General features: G+C 39.1%; 1 protein-coding gene across 1 annotated transcript in view; it reads right to left on the bottom strand.

Annotated features, from left to right (window-relative positions):
- The window catches only part of RELN (reelin), a 274,215-nt gene that overhangs the window by 27,210 nt on the left and 233,081 nt on the right, over positions 1–13,924 (bottom strand). Inside the window, exons 41-46 of the mRNA XM_062490818.1 lie at positions 12,398–12,627; positions 9,486–9,706; positions 8,367–8,514; positions 4,801–5,059; positions 3,007–3,256; positions 601–769 (exon numbers count right to left, since the gene is read on the bottom strand). Coding sequence (XP_062346802.1) covers positions 601–769; positions 3,007–3,256; positions 4,801–5,059; positions 8,367–8,514; positions 9,486–9,706; positions 12,398–12,627 — 1,277 coding nt within the window. The remainder of the gene's footprint in view (positions 1–600; positions 770–3,006; positions 3,257–4,800; positions 5,060–8,366; positions 8,515–9,485; positions 9,707–12,397; positions 12,628–13,924) is intronic.

Below are 13,924 nucleotides of genomic sequence, written 5' to 3'. Positions count from 1 at the left end.
TACAAGAACTGACAGGGTAGTGGATTTTTACAGATAATATGTAGCAAAGCCACACAAAAGAGGAAGCACCAAAAATTAATGCTGGGAAGAAGTCCTAAAAAAAATGCAATTACTTGATGTAACTGCACCTAAGATAGAGTCCAGATGCCCCAAATGATTAGTAACAGAACATGGACTTTTCCACTTTTTCCTAACTGTATAGATGCTTTCAGTACAATTGCTAAAAAATAAAGGTCTCTGTTTCCAAACTTGTATGTGCCTTTGGTGGCATCTTTCATGACAACCATCTCAAGGCTCTACCTGTGCTTTGATACTTCTGAGCCAGCACTTAGCTCAGCCTATGTCTGTGTGAGGAGATAAGGCTCAGCAGGAGGAGTAAAGGTGTGGAGTCAAATAGTGCTGGGAGCCTGATGCCTTTGCTGCCAGTATTTGCAATTTTTATAGGATAGAGCTTCATTTACTTATACTCATTTGTTGCTATTTACATGGACCAAACAAAAAGGACAAGGTACAGTTGCTTAAACTCCATAATGCATCATGACATTATAAATACTGAGTTATGCTTTCAGATTTATTCTGCAGAAAACCAGAGGGAGTTACCTAGTATAGGGAGGCAGAGGCAAAGTAACCCGGGTCCACTTGTTGAAAGTGTCTGAAATGAGAATCCTCTGGAGATGGTACTTGTTGCATTCCACATTAGTGGGAAGACAGTCTTTCAAAATTGGGTGCCAGGTCAGCCCAAGGTCCACTGAATATTCCAGTTCAATAGCTAAGGGTGGAAAGATAGTTAGTTACTTAATTTAGAGACCTATGCCCATAGGCCTATTATAAAGTGCAAGCCCCAGACAGTATCACAAGTATGAACTGACAAAATAACTACACAAAACTTTTCAAACCCTTGTGTCAGAAGCACAAAGCCACCTCCCTTGGTGGCAGTGTGGGAGGATGTGTTGCATACTGCTAAGAAGGTAGAGCTCAGGTGGAGTCTGCAGTACATCTCTGCATCTTCCACCTAACTCAAGGGACCCCAGATGAAGACAGAGCCAACAAGAAATTGCAAGTTGAGACAATGTCTGTAGCTGCAGCAGAAAATGATGTGACAGCATCACAACCACCAAAGTTTGTTTTTCAAGCTTGAGGAGTGAGATTCAGCTGGACATGATTACAGTGTAAAGCAGAGCAACACTCATATTCAAACTTCTGGCTCTGTCACAAGATGACTTAGTCAGCCTTCCACCCCTCCTGCAGACCAGCTCATTTCATTATCCAGCACAATTTAAATTTGAGTTTGTTAGTCAGTGAGCTTGTTTCCATTCAAAAACAGTCTAGCCACATTAAACTAATGAATTCATTTCTCAGCGAAAATCAGCAATTTCATTGTTTTCATGTTTATGGCTTATAAACTTTTATTACAAAAATTAAAGGTTAGTCAAGCTCACTAAATACTTCAAATCGAACTTTCATGCAGCCGTGAAAAAGTAAATAATAATAGGTGCAGAACTGGTACTTGAAGTAAATGTTCCAGCTGACAGGTATTCTGGCTGAGCTGGCTGCAGTGACAGGGGTGATAAATCTGTGATCTTTTTTGATTACTGCAGACCCATTTCTTCTAGCCTCATGCACAGGGAATGACCCTTAATCACCCAATCAGTCCTACTTGATGTTTCAGCACAGAAGACAGTGCTATAGAAATACAAGGACAAGTAGATATAAACAAGGGTAAGTGAGTTTTTAGTATTAAATTTCCCTCACCAAAAGAAATGCTTTGCTCATCATGACTGGAAGCATGATTAGGTAGTGTCCTGCCTCATTTAATGTGAAGTTAAGATAATGATAAGGGTTGTAGACATAGAAACAAACAAACAACCCCCCCCGCCCCCAACAAAATAAGGATCTGTTTCTTTGCCAGTATATGGTTCAGTTGCCAAAATGCTTCTGAATTTGGCAGAGATGATCTCAGGATTCCACAGTATTCTTAATAACAAAAGAAAGAAAAATTCTTAAGCATGTGAGTAGCTTCAGATTAGCAAAATCAGAGAAGCTAAACCTGGGATTTTAGGTAAAATCTCTTTCCATTTTTATACAGAATTGTAGAAGAAAAGTCAGCAACCCAGTAAATGAACACATTCCACATGATGCAATGTGCTGTATTCTTGTCCTCATTAAAAACATCCATACCTCAAAACCCTACCCTAAGGGGAAGTGTAAAACAAGCATTAAAAAGTTTGTTTTTTAGAAAAACCTGTTTCTTGTGTGCCTTAAAATTCACATAATGAATCAATTTTTAATTTCCATGTGATGTGTATTGAGTACAAAACATGTTTTTATTTATTTATCCATATGTATATATGTGCATATACACATATAATAGCTGGCTCTGCACCCAATAGACATCTTATGAAAAAAGGAAGCTAGGTAATTAAAAATTGCATCATTATGTACACATAAACAGACATACATATGTGCATAGTATGCATGCACACATTCATACATGGACACATATAGGTCTGTACATATACTTATTATTTCATATGTATGATATTAATTTTTGCAGTTGATGCTGCCTTAGCAAGTGTCAGATGTATGTTGGTATAAATGATTTCTTAGATATATGGGCATAAGTGAGATCAGAACTGAGACTACACTGAAAATGCAAAACCACAAAGCAAGAAACATAAGCTGAAACACACAGCTGCTTTTTATTACACCACCACCCCAAGCAGTGGATGCTATCTACTAAATGGATTAGAGTAAGACAGCTGTTAGTCTTTTTTCTGAGATGGACTGAACTGCAACTTAGATGCTCACAGGGAATAATTTACTTTAGTTTATCTTAGGCTTCAGACACCTGGAATAAAAAAGCTGATGTTGCAATTTCTAACATAAACATGCAGCTTTCTTTTGTTTCTCAGTTCTTGTTACGATGAATAATGTAAGCAGAAAACAAGTGAACTTTCCTCTGCAGTGGAGAAAGAGGAATGGCAGGAATTACTAAGAAGTTTTTACCATAACAGGAGTCTGTGACAGAGCAGGAAGCTGCAAAATCTATTTGCAAGAAAGAGTCTTCATTGACAACAATATCAGTGGTGACAACATAGCGGGTGCTGGCTTTCTCAATGAACACCAGAGCATCCCCAGCAGAGCCACAGACTGGCATCTTTGTTCCACCAGGGTGGAGCAGCCACTTCCTACTATCCAGTGTGCTGAAATCATCCTCCAACACTGTATTGCCAGAGATATTTCCTCCAATAAGAATCTGAAACATTCGGAAAGAAATTGTTATTGAAAAGGAAAAATGTCTAGAAGTTTTCACAAACGTACAAGTGACATAGCAACCTGAGGGAGGAAGAGATGTACTAGACTATGTGTATTTATTCTGCTGGTCCAAAATGGACACAATTATTTAGTAAAGAATTTAGGCTATGAGAAAGGGGAATATCTCTTTCCTGTAAAGGAAAGATATTGGCTCAGCTGTACAAATCTAAAATTCAGGGAGGTGACCTCCAATCTCAGTGAAGTAAAACTGCTCATAAAAAAAGTGTTAGTAGAAACAAAGTGACTGCACTTTCCTAGCGATTGTTCAGCTCTTCTATAACCTGGTGCACTGCTATCAGATTACGTCTGCTGATAGAAGTGGGGAAATAGCCTCTGTTTTTTCATTGACTATGAAACATCATCATTTTACTATTCAGCAGCAAGCAAGGTAGAATTATTTTTTCATTTGTTATTCTGAATTCAGTTTCTGATTGTTCTGAACAAATATAAGTACATTCAAAGAGGATATTGAAACAATGAGTACTTCTTAATTTCTAAACGGAGGGATGGGAAGTTAAATTTTGTAACCACAACATTAAAATGGCACAACAACACAACACTGCAACCACGACATTGTTAGGTTTCTCCTAACAATCTGAACTAACTTCTTTTAAAAAAAGTAATAAATATTAAAGCAAATGGTACTTGGACAACCCAATGACACTACTTAGAGCATAATCATTTTAGAGATAAATAATTTGTGATTTGTACCAAGTCATACAAAGAAATACAGTAATCTTTATAGCAAAAAATCCCAAATATGAAACTTTATTTTCCTACAGATTTCTATTTTTCTATAGTCTTCTTTTTCTTTCTTTCTTTCTTTCTTTCTTTCTTTCTTTCTTTCTTTCTTTCTTTCTTTCTTTCTTTCTTTCTTTCTTTCTTCCTTCCTTCCTTCCTTCCTTCCTTCCTTCCTTTCTTCCTTTCTTTCTTTCTTTCTTTCTTTCTTTTTTTCTTTCTTTCTTTCTTTCTTTCTTTCTTTCTTTCTTTCTTTCTTTCTTTCTTTCTTTCTTTCTTTCTTTCTTTCTTTCTTTCTTTCTTTCTTTCTTTCTTTCTTTCTTTCTTTCTTTCCTTTCTTTCTTTCCTTTCTATAGTCTTTCTATTACAATCAGCCAAGCCAATTACATGTTTGGATACATTTTTAATTAAGATTTTTGAAGTTTGAAATCAGACCTGCATTTTTTGTGTGGTAAGGCCTCCTGCAATGTGAACCCAGGGCTCTGCACATATGTAAAAAACTTTCCTAGATTCAAAACGGGCAATCAGTGCCCCACATGGAAATGGTGCAGTAAAACCGTGACTGCAGCAAACAGTAATTGCGCTCTAAATATCTTTTTACTAAGCATTTTTGCTTGTCTCAGTGAAATGATACATGCCAAAAAAACCAACCAACCAAAAAAAAAAAAAAACCAACAAAACAAAAACATTAAGACTGAATCCAGCCTAGAGCTGTGTTAAAAGAAGAAAGGCCCACAAGGATCTCACCTGGTCGATCACCCAGGGACTGTAGAAATGCCCACTGTCCGATGGCTGCCACCAGCGAAGCCGAGTGGAGCTGGAACGTGCCTTCAAGGGAATTTCCAGAGCAATGTATCGTCCCACGTTGCTGGAGTTACTGAAGAGGAACTCCTGGAGCAGGCTCCACGTGAGGCCCCCGTTGAGAGAATATTGCAGCAGCACAGGCTGGCTCCTGGGGTCTGGCACCCCCTTGCCACATCCCAGTCTCATGAAGAACTGCACAAATCTAACAGGAAAAATCTTTCCACTTACCACAAAGATTTATTTTCTACAACATTCTACGCCCTTGGAGTTTGTCTGTTGACTAGCCCTGTGTTTTCTAGCTGTAAGAGTAATCTTTAGGAGATCTTATGATTTCCTTTTCCCAAAGCTTCTAGAATATAACTAGACAGACAGGTGGTATGACAAAAATTCATTTTGCCTGTGTGGTAGTTAGCCAGGCATAAGAGGCTGAACAAAGCTGGTCATTTATGTTTTCAGCTTTTGTCTGCATAGCAGATGGTGCTGCAAGTATTAGAAACATAATCCTGGGTGAAAATTTTATCCCTGTATCCCATGAGTACAGATTTTAGTGGCAGAAAAGCAACTGTGCTCTAAGTAGATCATAATTTGCTACAAATTTGCTGAAATGCTTAAATTCAAAATAAGCATCCCAGTTTTCCATTGGCATAAACCAGAGAAAATCTGTACAGGAGAACAAAGCACATTTCACTTTCAGGGATCATTTTGTCCATTTTGCCAGCCTGGGAAATTTGTCTAAATTACACCGTTTAAATGTGCCGGCTTCCCTGAAGCCAGCCCAAGCCACCCAGGGACACCAGTGCTTTCATCCCCCAGTTAATTGGCTTCTCCAAAGCTGCACAATGGACTTGTATCAAACTGCAAAATCCTTCCCGTCAGCCGAGGCTCATAAATAGCTCCACTGTGCACTTGGAGTGGAGGGAACCGTGCTGTAATGATATTTACTTATTGGACTTTCAGGGATATTACAAGTATTAGTTCATGTTTGCACAGCTTTTGCACAGCTTTAGAGTGTTTTATCTGTTCTAATTATTATTGCATTAGTGCTGCCTGGCTCACAGTTGAATGAAATGGTGCAAAAGAAGTTTTGTATCAAAAATCTCGTTCCGGTTTGATCTGCGGTTAGATCTGCTGGGAGTGGAGGCTGCAGAGATGCTGGGCAGACAAAGCTCCAATAAAATGCCAGAACTACAAGTCAATTAATTCTAGTCCTCACAGCGACTCACAGTTTCTCTTCCTTCTGTATGTAACTGCTTTAGCTATAGATTATATCCACCTCCATGTCCCAGACATGACATATTGCTTGTGCTGTAAAGGAGCACTGGGTACCCTCATGAATCAACATATCAAATGTAATGGATTTGCTTCACTGCTGGCAAGTCTTTCTGCCTCCTCAGATTTACTCCAACATTCACCACATAATTCAAAGGAAATAAACCCAGGCGACCTTGTCTCTGTTGCATCTGGTTTCTTTGCACTGATATTCTTGCATCTCAGATTTTACTAATGTAGTAATAACCCACCCAAATATAGGTAGCAATGTCTAGCAGATAAAAAAAGAATTTAAACTATTTCTCTTCTTATCCCAAAGATATTTTGCAAAGGCTCTGCCTATTTTGAAATGGAAAAGCAAAGCGTTTTGTCAATCTAGTAACACTCAAATATGTGGATGTTCTAGCAATTCAGAACTGAAAGGGATTTGATCAGCTGTGATACCTAAAATATTCTCTTCTTACTGATATTTCATGTGGTGCAGTTTCAGCTACCAGAATCACCATGATGGTGACACACTGTCCCCTGTGTTAAAAATTCTTTAATGCACAGATGTGATGGCAGTGGACTGCAGAGTGCACTTGATGTCAATCCCCAGGTGCTGAGTGTGTCTTGCAGCACTGACAGACACTGATGCTTGCCTGTGCTCTTCAGGAGACCTCCTCATAAGAAAGGCAAAGTTTTAATGTGACTACTGAGTGTAGCACCCTCAAAAAAATAGTTGTTCTCATCACGTCTGGCATAAATTGAAACCTCTCCCCAAGTCCTGTGCAGAACTTGGCACATCTGTGTCACAGCAAGATCTGTTGTGCTTTGCAGGTGTTTGATAGAGTCAGTCTGGAAATGTAGAAAATCCCACTGCAATTACTTTAGGTTGCAAAAGAGCAGCTCCCAGCAACACCACTGCAGTGTGCCTGGCTGTTCAGAAGGGAACATACAGTTATTTGTAGACAACTGTTATTTTTCATAATCATATATACAAGAATTTGAATGCTCAGCTTTGTTTTCCTAAGACAGAAGTAATTTATCTCCATATAACACCCTGAGGTCAGTATTTGCAAATACAGCTACAGACCATCATGGAGAAGAGATAAATGATGATTCTTTGAACATGAGCAATAAGGAAATTAGCCTTATGGAGCAATTTACAAGATCTTTTGTATGTTTTTTTAAACTATCTTTTAATTTCAGAGTGGTCTAGGAATCAAATTAGTGCTGAGAATTGGGGTTTGTTTTTATCAAGTTCTGAAAAAAGTTTGCTGTGAGGAGTCTTACAAATTACAGGGGTCCTTAACATTACACATTAATGTGGTTTAGCTAAGTGCTGATCTAAAAACAACAATGGTTAGATATTAGGCCTTTTTACTGACCATGAGTCTTCACAATTAAACCAGTATTTAAAATTTCAATACCAATGCTTACAGGTAAAAAGTAGATAAAATGCCTGTTAAAATGTTTCCCACAGAACATCAGAGAGGAGTAGAGTGTTTATAAGAGATCAGTGAAAAAAAGTCTTGGAGAAAATGCAGTCACTCCAAAGTAATAATATGAGAATATCAGCTAAAATACAGAATAAATTAGAAAGCAAAGCCTATTTGTTAGCATGCTTACATCTGGTGTGGAGTTTAATTCATATTAGTGTAAATTTTTTTTAATGTGCCTTGCTTAGCATGTCTCACTCATCACACGTCTCCTCTGCAGGCTGTAAAAATACAACATGAACTGTAACTACACTAAAATATTTGCTTTTCAATAGCTGGTGACAGCTTGATGGGAATTTATCAGTGAATTACTGCAAACAAACGTGCACAATAAGGAAAAAAAACAAGCTTCAGAAATGAAAGAATAATGAGATGACAAATGTAAGATTTATACTTTCAGCAGATTCTCCTGTTTCATCAATGGATCATAATACAGCAGACTGTAAGAAAAGTAGAACATTTCTCATATTATGGATTTAGGAAACAAAAACTTTCATGAACTACTGAAGGTGTGGCATCAATTTCTGGAATTCTTATTTAAGGGGGGGAAAAAAGCGCAACATTTAAATGGTTAATGCAAATAAAGTTCAATTAAAATTTAATTGAACATGGTGACAGTGGTTAAAATGGAGCATTTGCTAGTGTGAGGACCACAGGATACGTCAGCTTGCTTTTACTAGAGAAATATTACATATGTGTTATTCTTCAGTATGGTATCTCCCCAGTGAAATCCTGAAAGAACTTTTGAAAGGGTGTTACCTGGCTTGTGACAAATCCAGGTCTCGGGTCATCAGCATACGTAAACCTTCTTCGTTAAAGAAAAGGTTGTTTCCTCCAGACATGATACCACATTTCCTTGATGGCTTTCCTCCACTCACAAGAAGGAATCTATCCGACTCCAGCTGACCTGAGTACACAGTGAATACATGTTTATGATTTACTCTGAAGTGCTCCTGCTGCAAGAGCGCTACTTCCAGAGGAAGAGAGATAAATTAAAAATCACATGCTGACTGCGAAATATTCAGTGTTTCCAATGCCATGTATTCTAGAAAGCTGACACAAATCACAACAAAATTCACAAAATAAACCCAGAAGTATGAGACCTGGGATCTTAGTTTCCTGTTATTCACTAGGTTTTCCACCTTTCATCATTTATCTTAAGGTAACAACAAAGTACTCAGGTCTATAAAGAAACTTTGCGTTCCCTGTGGTAGCATGTGAGCAAAATTGGAAATGAACAGCAGCTCCTGTGAAGGGATGAGTTTGGTTCACAGGTGCTGCTTTATGAAAACATGCTCCTCTTGCCATGCTTGCTAGTGGGGGAAGCCTTGAAGGGCTTTCAGAATTGTGTGCATGGATGCTCTGTGTGCCCAGGCATGCATGAGGCTTTCAGTTCCCTCCTGCCTTCCCTCTCTTGGGTCTGCTGTGGCTGCTGAGCACTGCTTCCCACTGCTGAGACACTTGGTCTGCTCTGAAACCATGTTTGCTGTAGTAGGGCAAGTCAGATTTCCCTTGTAGTGAGAAACATGACCTTGAAGCCCTCTGCTGTTTGCCTCACTTGCAAATGCTCTGCCTGTGCTGAAGTCAAACTACCAGCAAAACATAATTTGCTTCCAAAATTATTTTCTACATTTAGAGTTTCAGGAAGTCCTGTTTCAATGAAGTTTTTGTATTCCAGCATTAACAGTGCATCAGGCATTCACCAAGTGCACTTGCAAATGGCATCTGAGCTACTTGGTTCATGGGAATATCCCCATGGCATGAATTCTGACCAGAAGCATGCAGGGGTGAGGAAGTCTTTGCTGTTTAATGCCTTGAACCCTGGGTTGCACTAAGATGGACGGGCAGTATTCAGACGCCCCCTCCCAAAGGAGATACCTTCAAAGTCATCCTTAAGGAAGTCAGAGTTCTTGGTGCTGATTTTGCAGGTTGGCCCCGAGTAGCCAGGGTCACAGATGCACTTGGTGCCATTGATGCAGCTGCCGTGCCCATTGCACATCTCCTCACACTGGGGACCAATGTACACGTTGTCAATGGCCCAAGTCACAGGCTGGGATCCAGCAGGGTAAAATCCTTGGTACCACCTGAACCTCGCCAGCCTGAAAATGACATAAAGTGTATTTATTTTAAATAATAGTTCCATCTTTTTTTTTTTATTCCATACATACACCATTACGTACACATATATATTATTCTTTCTGTTAGAATTGGCTTGATAAATTGATGAATTCTAGAAATTGACTGCTAGATCTAATTCCTTCAGTACCTCATGCATCTTTATGTTGATGTTCACCCAAAGTACTGACAGAAATAAAAATAACATTCATTAGCTGTAATCCCAAAACTGAATGACAGGCATGATTTTCAATATTTAAAATCCAGCTACTCTTAACTCCATCATTTGTGGGGAAGATGAATAGCCATGGTCTGGTGGATTCCCTTCTGCTTTGGTGTACAGTGTGTAGGTCAGACTTGACCACTTTCACCCTCTCCTGGAGAGTGAGATTCTACTTCATGCTTCCATTGTGCCCCCAGGGACACCACCTGTAGGGGTGGAGTGGTAGGATCTCACCCTCAATTTCCCAGAAAGAAAACACGATCTGTCATGTCACCAGGTATTCAGCTTGCTTTCAGGCAGCTTAATCTGAAACCAGGCTGATATTGCAAGTTGTTAATTTAAACTATATTCTCCTTTGGGTGCTGTCCTGTCATTTTTAATTCATCTCCTAAGTGCTGCGTGCCTCAATGCTGCATATAAAAAGGAACCAATTGGGGAAGGAGTGAAAACAAATTGAGATGAGGAAAATACTTGAGAGACTAATTTTATTCCCAGTAGAGAAAACGTTTTAAGGGAGGAAGGAAACCAGAAGATTGAGAAGGGAGAAGCACTTAATTGCCTTGCGTGTTTAATGTGTCTTGTTAAAGATATCTAAATTCAGCAGGCAAATCAATTCCATAGGAAATTGTAGCTGACAATTTTTTTCCCTTGATTTGCTAAAAAAACTTTCATAAGGGGATTTAGGTGACAACCAATCGTTGATAGGTGTGGTCACTACTAAATGTCACAAGAAAGATGCCCAAGAACCAGAGTTCTGCTGGAAGTCAGAATCATTGACTTCAGTGTGCCCTGAGGGGAAGGACACAAGTGTGAGGCTGGAGGTGTTGTAAGCTCCTCTTGGGAGTACAGCTCTGCCCCACAGGCTGAGTTTTCTGTCCTGAGATATGTCAGCTCCTCCTAGGGCTGCTCCTGGCGAGGGTGAAGCACGACTTGTGTCTGAAGCAGAGTGAACCACTGCTTATTTGGGGTTGCTTCTCTGGCTCAACAGGCACTGGACCTTTCCTTCAGGACATAACTGGAATACTTATTATTACTTACAGCTGTCTGTTGAGAATATATATTAATTTCTAAAATTACATATGTAGTGGAAATAACTTAAAATACCTTCATCCTCAGTTAAAATACAACCACTCGACACTTGGGAGATGAAAAGGCTGGGAGATTTTTTTAGAATTACACAAAAAGAAAGGTTTGGATTTTTTTCTTGTTATTCCAGTGGATTCTGGTGGAGAAATTCACCCTTCTTCAGCCCAGTGGCTCAAGGATTTAATGCACCAAATGTAAACTACTCTGCACTGCTGGGCTTGGCTGGCTGTCAGCAATGGGCTCCTGCCCTGGTGTGTTGGGGAAGGAATAGGAGGGAAGGTAGAAAAACAGGATAGCACTCAGGAACAGAAGACTAAATCAAAATCTTGGAAGGTTTAAATGAATTAGGAGTCTACACAGTCAAAATTTTTATTTGGAGGGATGCACTGATGGTGGGCTAAAGGGTAAACAATTCTTTTGCACAAAACCAGGAAGTACAAGTGAGCTGCTGAAAGAGAAGGTTACCGATTCCATGCTTGAAATGTTAACTGTCATAAACCACAAAACTCAAGTTTAAAATTTAAACATTTCCTTAAATTATTAAACATTCAGTCTTTTCAACCTTGATTCTTTTTTCTTATATAGGTATTTTCATATTTTCAGAGGCACATGTGGGGTCATTTTTTTAGTGGAGGACCCACTGACTGCAGTAGTTTCATAAATACTCAGTCTTATAGCTGCATAGACCCATAAAGTCTCATAGTTGCACAGCTCATTTTCTTTCATACATGCTACAGTTTAATCATTAATGGTGTGATCTTTTACATAAAGTGAGTTGATACTAGATGACAGTTATTCCTGAAAAAGTAAACAGTAGTGTTTTTACTTTGAAAAGTTACACATTACTATGCCTGCTGGCACATATTGTTTTTCTATGCTGTTATCATCCAACCTGATTGACTGAGACTCTATTTAGATCAGACCATTTCTTCATACTGAAGTGGAATCAAGCTTACACTAACTCATATTTTACTGCATTTTCTTATGAAGCTCAAATTTCATGCAAGAATATCATCAGTGAATTCAAAAGGCTGGTGCAGTTCTGTTAAGAACTCTCAGAGCACTCTAAGAGCAGTCAGTTTTGCATTAATTTCACCAAGCAACTCCCTTCTATTAAATTGTCACCACTTAAATATATAGGTAATAGGAAATTTCCTGTGGTTATTTTACATCAGCATTAGGCACAATATGATTTGGGGAATCATCTGAACAGAAGCTAACATTCAAGGCAAAAAAGCAGAGGAAAATTGGTCATTTGGTCTGCTCTAGTGCTGCAATTCTTATGCACCACTCTTGTGCTGGGTGAAAAAGAGAAATAGAAGCAAAGCAACAAGCAGCTGGGCAGGAACAGAAGCTGGACACTTACCCACAGAGGTGCAGTTTTCCAAAGTGAATGACCTCCCTCCTCCAGCCCTGGGTAGTGCCTGCATAGTAAGTGCTACTTGGGTGATGCTCAGTGGAGCAGAGGGAGCTGAGGTGGCTGCTGCTGCTGTAGCACAAGGGGAGCAGCAGGTGCCAGGTGGCCCCCAGGTCTCGTGAGAACTCCAACTTCACTGGGTCAGCAGAGGAACTGTCAGTGGTGCAGCCAATATTGATCTGGGGGCCAAGGCATTGAACACAGAAGGTGACACAGGGCAGATTGTGGGACTCCCAATCATTCTTCACCTTATCCAGCCCCCCCCCATTTGGTATGGTATTTGTTTAGTCCAGGAAAATGGTAATTTGGGAACCCATTTAACAACAGGGATGATGCACTCAGGACAAGCACATGAACAGGAACTCTTGCACGTTGCTCTCCTGTCCATGAGTATGTCACAGTCCAGGTTATGATAACTGAATGTGATAAGAAATTCCCAACAGCTTCTATTGAGAGAAAACTCTGAAGTTAATTGGGCAAATCCCAAAGGAGAGCTGCTAACATTGCTGGAGTAAGTGCACCAGCCCTTGCAGTCCTCTGGCAGGTACTGAAGTAATCACAGCATCAAGAAAATGTGCATTACTAAGAACAGAAAAATTAAAACAAAAAGTGCAACCATTAACTTTTTGTTAGTGGTGAGCTGTTAATTGCTGAGCTGCACTATGATCTTTTTTTCTGTTACATTAATAAAAAAAACAACTTATCACCTCGATATGTTCAGCTATCACATGCACTACCTATTTGTTCATGTATAATGGCAAAGCCCTAGAGCATCATAGCTGCATTGGATTGAAATTCAATGTCTTAGTCTGGCAGTGTCAGACTTCTCAGGGTGTGCTCACAAGATTCCTGATATAAAGGACAGTAGAAAAGGCAGAACATGAACACCAGTTCTACTGTTGAAAAAATTACAGAATGTTTAATACAGAATCTGAGATAATCAGTGTAAATTAGTCTGCTTTCCTATTACACTGATATTTAGATCGTCTGATAATTTCAAATTGCTTTTGTAGAAGAATACAAGAGTTAGTTCTTTACAGAATCTGTAATATAAAATAAGATGTACTGCACTTATCATGCAACAAATAAAAACCAGCTGCTGATGAAACACAAAGCCTGTATTAAAACTATGTGACATTTTAAGATTTTTATATATCTTTGAAGCAAAAAAAGTGTCTTTGTAGCATGCTGTTCTGTCAAGAAAATCTATTTGTTTCTAAAATGCAGTAATACTTAGAACTGTGCATGAATGATGAAAGTGTGTCCTACATCGAATTTCCTTCATCACTCTTCAGTGCACATGAGTCCCATCAACCTACATTTGACTAGAAGGGTTGTCTACTCAACTGGAAGCTTAGAGAGATGCTTGACCCAATATAGGTTTTGAATCTTGAGACACAGAGAGAAACTACTGCATTATGCATAACTCCTTCATTTACACTAATGTTCTCAAAAACGTGATCTGAAAATGATGTT

The sequence above is a fragment of the Cinclus cinclus genome, chromosome 4, assembly GCF_963662255.1.
Source record: "Cinclus cinclus chromosome 4, bCinCin1.1, whole genome shotgun sequence".
Lineage (NCBI taxonomy): Eukaryota > Metazoa > Chordata > Aves > Passeriformes > Cinclidae > Cinclus > Cinclus cinclus.
Note: the sequence above shows the minus strand (reverse complement) of the source record. Positions and strands in the feature narration are given on the sequence as shown.